At 44.4% G+C, this 12,678-nt stretch overlaps 1 protein-coding gene across 6 annotated transcripts in view; it reads left to right on the top strand.

Moving 5' to 3' along the window:
• The window catches only part of ATP10B (ATPase phospholipid transporting 10B (putative)), a 342,867-nt gene that overhangs the window by 241,671 nt on the left and 88,518 nt on the right, over positions 1-12,678 (top strand). For all 6 annotated transcript variants that reach the window (XM_054690976.1, XM_054690973.1, XM_037499109.2 and 3 more), the window contains one exon: positions 7,586-7,790. In XM_054690976.1, coding sequence (XP_054546951.1) covers positions 7,586-7,790 — 205 coding nt within the window. The remainder of the gene's footprint in view (positions 1-7,585; positions 7,791-12,678) is intronic.

The raw sequence follows: 12,678 nt of genomic DNA, 5'->3' as shown, positions 1-12,678 counted from the left end.
GCAGCAGCCCTGTGGGTAAAGAGGGCAAGGCACAGGCTGCCTGCAGAGCTTCTTGCAGTGTATAAAGAAGGATACGCTCTTGTCCAAACATGACCCAAATGTGTCAGGCCTCGCCAGCGTAGATCCGAATGCCCCGATGACAGTTGACCCCTAACCCCAAACTGCTGATTTGGTATTTCAGTCCTCCTACCCTAGTTCTTAACTGCCCACCCCAGATATATCTGGGCATCCTAGAGTCTGGTAAATATCACTGTATCCCCCTAGTGTTCCTGTGTCCCTTGCTACTCCTCTGACCTCAGTTGCTCCCTTCTGTGACTGCATGTACTTCTAACTGCAAAGCCCCCCTCATTGTAGACTTTAGCTGACAGGTAGGTATGGGGGAATGAGTAGGGGGAAACAGGAACTCACTTAGGGCGCACTGTCTTTAATGGAAATGCTGCTGTTTCTGTTCCATTTCCTGGGGACAGAGGCCATGAGACCCTTTTACATTTTTCAATTCCTTTCCCTCTTTCTAGTCTCCTTATCTAGGCAAAAACCTCCACACATCACTCATCAGAGCTTAGAAAACAGACAACTATGTAACCTCTCAGCTGTGGTCCCCACGGCAGAGACCCTATCTGCTCCAGGTTGATAGCTGTGTTGGTAAGAAAAGCAGCAGTGAATACTATTAGCTGAGGTCCATAGACATTTTTCATATATTATCTTTCTTCCTGCTCACTCTCACCTATAGAATAGTGTTTTTTTTTAAAGATTTGTTTATTTATGCATACAAGAACTGTGGTACAGGCCAGAGGTGTCGGGGTGAGAGCATTCACCAGAGACAGCGTGGGGAGCAAAACAGGTGGATCTACTGAAATACATTGCTGAGAGGAGCAGCGGGCAAGACAGAAGAGGTCTGTTGTGCCATGTGGGTTGCTCCCTGACCAGGGATCAAATTCATGCTGCAGAGGCTGCAGATAGCTTAATAGTGCTGAGACTTAACCCCTTGCACCACCAGGGAGGCCCCCTAAAATAGATTGTGTTTGTTCCACCTGATAGATTAATAAGCTGAGGGTTCACAGGCAGACTAACTAGGTAAAAGGTTATTCTGGCTCACCAGGCTCCAATCAGGCTCACCAGGCTCCAAACTTTGGCCCCTGCATTGAGGTTCTTCTTCAGCATGTCACCACCAAATAATTGGCATTACAGGTTTTCCTGGACCAGCTCCAGCACTCTGGGCTCTCCCGCTAGAGCCATGGAAAGAGCAGGAGTCTGGCCCAACTTTGTCACTGCCCAGTCAGCGGGGTCACTCCTCGCCTTGGGTGTCTCACCTGTACAGTGGAGGTTCGGTTGGAGACCTATCAAATATCCTCCAGTCCAGGTTTCTTTTACTAAGACTATTTTTTAAAGAAAAGCTTTAGGATCACAGTAAAATTGTGGGGAAGGTATACAGATTTCCCACATACCTTCAGCCCAACCCCTGCACAACCTCCTCCATTTTCAATATCCCCCACCAGTGTGGCACATGTGTTTCAATGAATGAACCTATGTTAACACATCATCACCCTTAGTATATTCTACAAGTTTGAAGAAACGTATCCTGACTTACCGATCATTATAGTATCATAGAATAGTTTCACTGCCCTAAATATCCTCTAGGACCGACCTAGTCATCCCTACCCCTGCCTGTAACTGTTGGCTACCTCAGATTTTTTTGTTGTCTCCATGCTTTTGCTTTTTCCAGAATGTCCTACAGTTGGAATTATACAATATATAGACTTTTCAGCTTGGTTTATTTCACTTAACAATCTGCACTTGAGTTTTTTCCTGGATAGCTGCTATCTCCTGGATAGCTCATTTCTTTTTAGCACTGCATAATATTCTTTTGTCTGGATGACCACCCTTTATTTCCCTTTTACCTACTGAAAGACATCTTGGTTGCATTCAAACCTTGGCAATTTTGCACATCCATGTGCAGATATTTTATGTAGGTGTAAGTTTTCACCTCCTTTTGGTAAATACAAAGGAGCACAATTACCAGAAAATGTGGTAAAGAGTATATTTAATTTTGTAAGACATTGTCAAATTGTCTCCAATATGACTGCACAATTTTACTTTTCCTGTTTCTCCACATTAGTAAAGTGCTGTATCAATGTGTCACTGGCAAGACACATTTTTTCCGTCTGTGGTTTATCTTCTCATTCACTTGCTACTGTCTTTTGCACAGAAGTTTGTCATTTTAACAAAGTCCAGCTTATCAATTATTTCTTTCCTGAGTAATGCCTTTGATGTTGTATCTCAAAAGTCACCACCATACCCAAGGTCATCTAGATTTTGTCCTATGACATTATCTAGGAGTTTTGTGCTTTTGCATTTTATGTGTAGGGCTATCATCCATTTTGAGTCATTTTGGAAGGGTGTAAGGTCTCTGTCTAGATTCACTTTTTTGCATGTGGATGTGTCGTTGTTCTATATCCTTTGTTGAAAAGACTGTCTTTGCTGCATTACATTGCCTGTGCTCCTTTCTCAGAGGTCAGTTGACTGTATATATACATATGCATGTGTACACAAACACACACACACACACACACAGCCCATTCTTTCACCAACATCATCCTGTTCTTATAGTAAGTCTTGAGGTTGGGTCATGTTCTTCTTCAATACAGTCTTGGTTTTTCTGGGTCTTTTGTCTTGTCATATAAACTTTAGGATTAGTTTTTCAAGAAGGATTTTCTGGGCAGCCTTGATTAAAGACACACTTTTCTGGGGATTCGAGTTCAGAGCCCTAAGTCTTTGAGTTATTGAGGTTGGGTCCCACCTTTCTGGGCCTGGGGAAAAGTTTGGCTTGTCTTTCCCACCATGTACCTGAGCCCAAGCCATGTGAGGTAACCATAAGGCATAAGGTGGGTGTCCCTACAGCACTATGAAGCAAACACTGGGTCTGTTGTGGTGGTGCTTAGCCACACCAAGATGCTAACAGTCATTCACATCGTAGTCATCACATGAGCCTAAAAGTGCTTACTAAACACAATGCCCTGAGCTCATTTCCTTGCATGGATCATGTCACCACTCTCCCAACAACCCTCTAAGGGAAGTGTATATCCTCCCTTTCACTGAGAGATGAAGAGACAGAAGCTCCGGAGATTGGGTAACTTGCCCAAAGTCGCACAGGCACAAGGTCTCACAGAAACTGAGATTCAAATCCACTCTTAACCCTATGCTGTCAATCTCCCTGGCACCCCCCTTTCTCCCTGGGTAGCAGCATGAGCCATTCTAGGCCTGACACAACAGGCTTCCTGAGGGACAACCCAGGTCAGCTTATCATCCTACTTTAAGTCGGAAGTCCCACAGGAAACAAATCCTCCTGCTAAATCTCCTCTACTCTAGTCCCTCGAAACTCTTCATGAAACCCACATACTTGAGAAAAGGCGCTTCCTGCATCCTCTCTAAGCATCTCCTCCTCCACACTCCTCCATCGTTTACCTGTTTCCCCATGGCATCCAGTTGGTAACAAATCTCTCTTGCTATTTATTTGCCTCTTAATAAGCCCCATCTCCTCTTGGAAAGCTGTTTAGCACTGCACCACTTAATTTCTCCTCCAGGCAGAATCTGCCAGATGGAGTCTTTGTCCCAAGCCACGTTGATTTGTCTTATTTTTAAGCAGCAGTGAGCATCCCCCGCAACGAAAATAGCAGTCAGTTCCCAGGTGTGGGGCCGCCGAGCAGGGAGCAGGGAGCCGATCGAGAGCGTGCAGCTGCGTCCAACCAGGGCAGCTGTTCCAAGTGGGCTGGCTTCACGGGCAGTGACTCCCCAGAGGGGGTCCCAGCTGCCAGCCATGCTGGGTGGCGCTCGATGCAGAAGCACGTTGCTTTTCTGCCTCAGTTGGCTTCAGCCACTGATGGCCTCCAAGGGCTGGACCCCCTCGGCTGTCTGCTCCTGCCTTTTCCACAAACATGCTCCTAACTGTTGAGGAGACAAAGTGGACCTCAGAGGATCAGAAAAGCAGCAGCAAGACATCCAGTGTGAGGAGAAAATGTCCCCCAAGGTCTCATCGTTTAATCACTCAAGTTCCTATAAAATGTGGTGGTGTAGTCATAACACCCTCCGTGGGGCAAAATAAATATAACTCTTCAAATTGTGAACCCCAGTAAATGACCAAACCACATTCCCAGCACACACACCAAAAAATCTGTTTTTATACCTAATAGCCCACAATCATGTTGATTCCATAGCTTCTCTGTGCTGGGCACACACAACCAGAGAGTGCCAGGGCATGTGGGCAGCTGTTTGAGATGATGAATAATCTCTGTGTTGGAAGTGAGCAGCAAGCAGGGGTAAGCCTCTATGAAGAACTCATTTCTTTACCACCACATGGCATCCTAAGAAAGAGAGGATTCCATGCAGTGGAAAGAGGTGAGGGTACTAGGACAGCCCTGACCCCTCCCTGCCCACCTCCCAGAGACAGATCTGCCTTCAGCTTCTTGGGAGTTCCACTGACCTAATGATCCTTACCATCCTGATGGCAATTGACAAGACCCCAGTTCAGCCCAACCCACAGAAATGACTCTTCATCAAAATGTATTCTCTAGAAACTTATCTCCATAACCCTCCATTTGCCATCACCTCCGTGACCCACGTGTCATAATAAACACTGGAGTCCTTTATTAGAAGGGGGTGGAGGTGCACTGACCTTGCCTTTGATAGGCCGATGATGCAGCTCTCCCAGCCAGCATTTGCAAGCCCTCTGCTTTCATGTGCTCTGGAAGTATCAGCAGTCAGGGTATCTATCGCTGAAGGTCAGAAGTATTCTCGCTGAATCCCATCTCAGACCCCGGGTGGCATGCTGAGCTTGTAGCAATCAGATGACACCTCACCATCCCCAGAGGCATTATGCAAGACAACTCAGGGATCAAAGAGAGGAACTCGGGAAGATTGTGGACACATTGAGTTTCAATCCTTTGTTCCTTGGAGAGATTTTTACTGTAACATTTAGAGATTTTTACTGTAATATTTAGAAATTTTTTAAGGAAAAAAAAAAAGAAAGAAAGCCAGCCACTCGCCACCTCATGAATTTACTTTTCCCACAGAATATGGGCTATTCTAATTCCTTTAAGTGGCTTTATATGTCAACATTTAACAGGAGCTTTGAGGAAAAAGCAGTTCCTCCCCTGAATCAGTAGAGACCGTGAATTATGTTAGTAACATTGACATTGGGAGGGAGCGGAGTCCACCCTAAATACATCAGTAAACTGACTCTGAATGTATTTCTGAAATTGCACTGAGAAATGTGTGGTGACTATCCTTTTCTTCATGGAAAAAAAATGATGGAAAGCAGGGGAGATGCATAAAATCAGCTGATGGAATAAAAGTGCTGAGAAATCTGTTTTTCAATGGAAAGAAGAATTCATAAAATGCTACAGTTGCATTGTCCCAAGAGACACAGAAGTGGCCTTGATAGCCTTGGATAATATGGCCAACAGATTGGTTTAACCAGAAGCTGCTGTGCTGTTCTCTCTGGAGCCAAGAATACTTCCACCAAGCTCTGTGGGTCTTTAGAGTGCAAGGCTGCTCCCCAATTCCAATGCCCCTCATGATTTTATAGACTGATTGAATTTCCCCTTGGCCAGCCAAAGGGAAGCACATGTATTTCAGCATAGTCCATTTCAAGGATCTTTTATGCAAAGGAAAATGGGATCTTGGGAGGATGACATGGGGTTCTCCAGAAGGCCTCCAAGAAGAGAGGAAAACAAAAACCCCTGATCCTTCCCAGGGACATTTGTGCAGTCAAAGGAGGAGAGCAAAATTCTGGTGCCATCTCTTTCCCTGTGAAAGAATGGATTTGCACAGCAGGGAAATGGAGGGAGTAGCCCAGGTTCCAACAGAAACAGAAACAATTACATGCCGCTGGCATGTAATTGCTCCACCTCATTAGAGCAAAACAGCACAGAAGAGCATAAGCACAGCCTCTCTAGACCTGGAGGCTCAGAGGCATTCACCTGCCAGCCAGCTGGCCTCAGTGGGCCACATGTGGAATGCTAGTTTGGTTCCAAACCCCGAATTTAAAGAGGGACATTTCCAAACACAACTATTTTTTGTCCCCTATCACTATCCCTTATGTTCCCTGTCCCTTTCTTTCCCAGCTCTTAATCTCAGGAACCTCATGGTGTTTATTGATGCCCCGTGATTTCAGAGTATTTTGTTAATGTGCATCATCTGCTTTGTAAATGTCCACTGTATGTTTTTATTGTTCTGACTTGCTTTACTACACAAAATTCAAGCTTCTTAAATTTTGTTGCAAATGGCTGCATTTCATCCCTTTTTATGGCTGAACAGTGCTCCATCATGCAGATGGAGCAAACCTTCTTGATGCAGTTGTTCGTTAGCAGGTATTTCAGCAGCTTCCATGTCCCAACGAGTGTAAATAATGCTATGTGGACTATGTGATTCTAAGAGCAGCTTTAGACAGAAGCACCAGCCAAGACCTTCAGGACAGATTTGAACTGTGGCACATGAGATGTTTAGTTTCTGAACTCCTGGAAAGTTTAGTTTCACTTGGCATGTCCAAAGTTTTCATGGGATGCCTAGTGAATGAGCACCCTGAAATAGTTCTTGAAAGGTGCAAGATGGAATAGACCGAATTGCCTGGGATAGTTCAGTATTTGGCCAAGTGGAAAGTAGGTATTATAAAATAGGATATCTGAAAAAGAATGTGTTGTTTGGGATAGCAGCTCATTCTTTGGCCAATGATGGAAAAGCTGAGGCTGAGAGGACCAAGAGATCTGTCATCAAGATGGACCCACATGCAGATTCCACCCCTGTTCTTGTTAGGACCTTAGGAAATTTATCATTGAGATCCTTAATTTCCTCATTTGTGAAGTGGGTATACTGACAATTACTTCCATGGATCATATGGCAGGTGAATGAAGTATTCATTCGCACTAATGCTTGGCTCTTTGACGATGCCAGTTGCCATTTGGCAATTGCTACTGCCACTATTAGGATCTCGGCTCAATACTTAGGATGGGTAGAGCAAGTGCCTTATTTCCTCAGGTTCCTCAGCCCTCTGTTCTATGGGGTCCCACCCCATCAAAGCTGCTAGTGCCTTCTCCCTAATTTCCTGATGGCCCAGGCTTTTCAATTTCAGCACTTCCACAGAACTGAAATTCTGAATTGTCTGTAGCCTCACCTTTACTGCCATCCGTCACTCTCATCATCAGAGCAATCTTTCAGTATGCAAGTTCCCGGCAGCCCTGCATTCTATGGCAATAGCCCACTTCTCTGCAGGGTGTGGAGGTGTATTGAGAGTACGGTCCCTGGGACAGTGTATCTGCCTTCTCCTTGAAGTGTTCTCTCCTAGGAGGCAAGGGCTGAGCACAGTTCAAGGCCAGCACCCTAAATGACTGGAGGGCCAGACCTTTGCCTATTGGGATTCTGAGTCTCATTCTTAGCTTTTCTCTAAAGGTTATGACTGAGGCACGGTTGAAGTGAGACCAGTCTTCCGACAGACTGACTGGAAGGTGTTTTGGTGCCCAGGACCTTCCTCCACTCACTCATTTTCTGGAGAACCTGTAGACAGCCTCTGACTTCTCTCTTTCTCCCTCCTCAGGAAAAGGCAGAGTTATGTGCAGAAGTGCTGGCAGGACGTGCGGGTGGGAGACTTCGTCCAGATGCAGTGCAACGAGATCATTCCGGCAGACATTCTCCTCCTGTTCTCCTCCGACCCCAGCGGGATCTGCCACCTGGAGACTGCCAACTTGGATGGTGAGACAAACCTCAAACAAAGGCGCGTCGTGAAAGGCTTCTCACAGCAGGTAGGCCTCTTTGTGAGATTTTCCATGTTAAGATCAAAAAACTGTAAAACAGTGTAATCTGGTGGACAGTGAGGAAAGTGGTGGTGCCTCCTTTCCCCGAATCTGTTAGATGCCCTCTGTCTTCCTGGACCCCCTCTGATGTGCATGGCATGCTCTCATCCCAGAAAAGGAAACTGAGGCCAAGGAAAGTTAAATAACTTGTTGAAAGTTAAATAACAATGGGGGCATATTCTGTTCAACTGAAGAAGCCCTGCTCTCTGCTGTGCACCAAGAAGTCCAGTATTTGTTCATTTGTCCTTGGGACAAGCCCACTTTACTGTGCTAATTTAATCCCTGCTTCTCCTGCCCACCTCAACCCCAGTAGTCCTCGAATCTTCTCTAGTACTCCTTTGAACCCAGAAGTAGGGGGTTATTAGGAACTTTTTTCCATTTGTGTGTATCTAACCTTCCCCACAGGACTGAAGCCTCTTTGCGGGCAGAGGGCATCACTGACACTTGTTTAATCCTCAGCCTTATGGATGTGGTGGCTTGGATGTCATGTCAGGCTCAGAAGTCAACAGAGCTGGGTTCAAAACCCAACCCCACCCCTTACTAGTTGCCTTGCCTTTAACACCTTATCACCCTCTTATGCCCCATTGCCTCCTCTGGAAAATGGAGACAATAGTGTCCTCTCTATAGGGTGATGCTGAAGACTAAGTGATATGTGCGTGGATCACTGAGATGAGGAAGGGCGCATGGGAGGAGACTAGTAAATGTCAGTGGTGTTGGCAGGAGGTAAGAGTTGATTCATTAAAACCAGGTGCCATGCTCCAATTTCCAATTAGAATTCTCTTTACGAGGGTTGATGTTCCATCAGTACCTTTCTCTGCTTGTGGAAATGAATCCCATTCTATCAGTCTTCTTCACTCTGCCGGCCTTTGACTGAGGAGAAATTGGAATGAATGGGGAACTTGGGGAGATAAAAAGGCAAACACTTCATCTCTTCAGAGATTCACATGAGCAAGGGGTTTAGTTATCCTGATTGGGCCTTCTCCACAGGAATCAGTTCATCATACCTCACTATGCCTCTCACTCAAAGCATCTGATGAACAGGTCTCATAAAATCCTTTTTTTCATTTGATTCAGTCCTCAGAAGTCTGTTCATTCATCTTTACATGGGGGATAATGCTAGCTATCCCATAATTTTTCTGTAAGAGTCTAATGGGATCAGGAAAGTAAAGAATTGAATACAGGGCTTGCAGACACACTGCATCTCCTGGGGTGCTGTAACTATACTGGAAATGGAGCCCCATGACCATGAGGGCATCACCTTGCATTTTGTTGTTATTGGATGCTCAGCCTCCTCATCAGTTTCCAGGTTTTGCTTGACTCAGTCACTGCCCTGGGCCTCAGTGTCTGAATTTTCCCTCCCTGCTTGTCCTGGCCACACCACCCTCCACCCCCGAGTGTTTATAAAAAGCCAGGGCAGGGTCTAGGGTGAGTTTATGAAGCTGTTCTAGACCCCAAGAATAATTTACTTCTGGACCCGGGCCCTGTGACCTGCACACTGGAGCAGAGGCTTGCAAACTTAACCATAAGGCATAGTAAGGACTAGGCATGCGCTCACACACGTGTGCATGGAGATGTGAGTGCATGTGTAAAACTACCGCCTCCGCCTCCCCACGTGCAAGGCACTCTGCCACCTTCTATTCTACTTGGTCTCATTCTTTCCCGAAAGGTTCTGGGAGCACTGAAAATTGAATTTGCTTACACATCACCCCTCTGCCTCCCACCCCAGCACCCTCATCATAATCCAGAGCCCTTTTACACTCCGGGACACTTATTTCAAAGTGGCTGAATTTTAACCAAGCTTCTTTTCCCTTTCGTCTTTGGCAGCAGCTCCCAAGCTGTTTCTTGTTTCTTAATTAGTCAAATAGTTTGGGATTTGACAAGAATGAAGAGCCAGATGAGCGGGTCATTCACATGCCAGAGCTATAGAGCAGCCAATTTAAAACATCTCTCAAACTCTGACCCTGAATTCTCACTGGGTGTGTGGCATGATGATTTACTGGAAAAAAAAATAGATAAATTCATTTGTGAAGGAAACATTTATTTTAGCTGAAAGTTTTCCACAAGTCTCTATTCTGTTTCATTTCAATCTTGGTTCTCCCTCTCCCATTGCTCAAGTGTGTTCTTCTATTTCTGTATCATGTAGAAGCAGCAGCAATAATAAGAACAACATTGTGCTTTATTAGGCTGTCTCCAAGGGCTTTGCATGATCATTTCATTTATCCTGACAAAAACCCAATGAGGGAGCTGCTACTCCTCTTCCTATTAGGCAAATAAGGAAACTGAGGTACAGAGATAGTCAGTAATTTGCTCAAGGTCCTTAAGTCAGAAAGTGTTGGAGCCTGATTCAAAGCCAAGTTTGTCCAATGTCAGCTCTTAAAGATTTCAGTAGCTGCTCCCTTGGCCCTTTGTGGCCTTGAGTTTACTCAGAGATGGTTAATTAAAAGCACACATTTGTCATCTCAGTTTCCTTCCCGCATAAAAGCAGCAAGAGACAGGAAAAACCAAGGTCAGCATAACCAGATTCCTGGAAAGGGGAGATTTTGGCTGCTCTTAGCTACTTTGCTTCTTGTTTATGTCATCAGTGCAAAAAAAGAATTCTGAAGATGGATAATGTGTTCTCTGGCTAGCTCTAGACTGTAATATTCTTCAAATGTGTAAAGAGAGATATGAGAGTTGCAAGAAAAATAAAAATTTCAAGGACTTAATAGGGTGAGAAAACAATAGGTTACTTGTTTGCAAACATTGCTGACTGCCTGAACTCATAACCCCAAAGAAGGTGGGAGGCAGGAATTCATATATATCATTTCTATACATTTAGCCACAAAAATCTTTTATTCCAGGGAACATATCCCAGGGCTTATGGAGGAGAGGGACCACAATTTAGAGATTCACCCCTAAGTCACTCCAGGGATTGAGCATGTGTCATAATCACTATAGGCAGCAACTTTTAAAACTCTTGATGCCTACTTCCCCTCCACCACAAGTAGATTATGACTCACAGCAGAGTAGGGGTCCAGGCAGGCAGATTTTGAATTGCCCCCCACATCATCTTGAATTGGACCTATCACCACCTCCTTGAACCACAGGGGCTAGTGCCGGTGCCACCTCAAGTGCTTCTGAAACCCACTTACCGCAGTACTGAGAATGAAGCTGTCAGCTTTGTGCTTCTTATTGACAGTACATTTGCTTCCATTGTCTCTCTGTGTCCTCACCACCTCCCTGTCTGGTGGACATTGCTATCCCCAATTTTTAAATGAAAACTATGAGGTACATAGAAGGCCAAGTTCACCAATTGTCTCAGGATTTTGAATCCCTACAAATAGGGTTTGTTTATAAGTTTAATATCTTAGACTAGCAAGATTTAATGACTTTGGTTAGCTTGTCTTCCCTCTAAATCCCTTTCAGCCATGAGACCTTCACCTTGTCAAAAAAGGTTTTTACTAAGCACAGAAATTTCTAGAAGCTTCCCATCCTGTACGTACTCATCTTCACCACCTTGTGGATGATCAGTGACTATATTCTGTTCATTCAAACTCAATAAGACACGCTTTGCTCTAGCTCCCCCAATCCACATCTCTCCAGGCGGAAACTACAAACCCTTATCTCAAGAGATGGTTCTGGAAAAGCAAGGTCCATAGTCAATTGATGGAGAAGCCTGTGCCTGGTGGATGCCCCTTGCTTTCATGAGCGTTAGCCTTGTGAGCTCTCTGAGAAGACCCCAAGTCCACTGGCCTAATAAATTTCCTTTAACCCTGAACTTCCCAAACCTATATAATCAAGGTCATTTTTTCAGCATACTAACTTCTAGCATTCCTATGGAAATTTGGGGGAAATATTAACCTGGATTGTGGGACATACATGATCACAGCAGATGAGGATGACAGAGAAGTGAACAAACCTCATGGCTTAAGCTGATTCCTTCTCACCTTTCCTATCTATTTGGGTTCAAAGGAAATCATAAACAGGAAAGAGCTTTTTGAATGAGGCTTCCTCTTGTGATGCGACTCATCATTCTCAAGGTCACCAAAGAAGTGGTTTGAAAATCCTTTTGTCAGAATTCAACTTGTACCAAGTCCATTTGTTTTTTGAAAAAACTGGAATTTTTATCATGATGCACCATTTCTGCATTCACAAAACCATTGTTCTTGAAATATTTGTCCCACATTCCATTGCTGGGAAAATGAGGAAAAGGAAGGAATCCCAAATTCAAATTATGCTAAGGTCTGTTGAATAGGCAAGAGACCTTGTAAGACAATTAAATTATATTTTTTTTCCTTTGATGCCATTTTGGTACCTGAAATTCTTTCAAAGTGTTTCAAAGAAGAATGCTAGGGATTTAACACCTGATGAATCTATGCCATTCATGTTGGTCTATGAAGCGGTTATCAAGTCAACAAATCAGAAATGAATTCTGCCCACTTGTAGTTCAGATTAAATATACTTCTGGTTTATTATCTTTTATCCAAATCACTGAAGTCTAAGTTCTACTGAATTATGTATCAGATTGTTTCCAAGTGCCAACCGCAAACTTGGCACACCAAGAAGGGTGCAGGGATGCACCTCTTAAGCATTGCTTGAAAGCTGATTAGAAGTGCAGAATCCAGCCCCATCCTGCCAGGGACTAAACTAGAATCTGCTGTTAAACAAGATCCCCAGATGATTCATGTGCACATTGAAGTTAGAAAGCACTGGCCTAGCGCATCACTGACTAATATATTAGTCATGTTTATCTCTCTGTTGCTCAAGATAAAGATTCTTAGTTGACTCTCCCTTGTAACTAGTTTGCATTGTGCCAGTGGTTGCTGTCTTAAGTCATGTGCTCATTTAAGAACAACCA

This window comes from Talpa occidentalis, unplaced genomic scaffold (genome assembly GCF_014898055.3).
Source record: "Talpa occidentalis isolate TD23 unplaced genomic scaffold, MPIMG_talOcc4v2.1 talOcc4.9, whole genome shotgun sequence".
NCBI classification, from domain to species: Eukaryota; Metazoa; Chordata; class Mammalia; order Eulipotyphla; family Talpidae; genus Talpa; species Talpa occidentalis.
The sequence above is the reverse complement of the archived record's forward strand: the minus strand, read 5'-3'. Positions and strand labels throughout refer to the sequence as shown.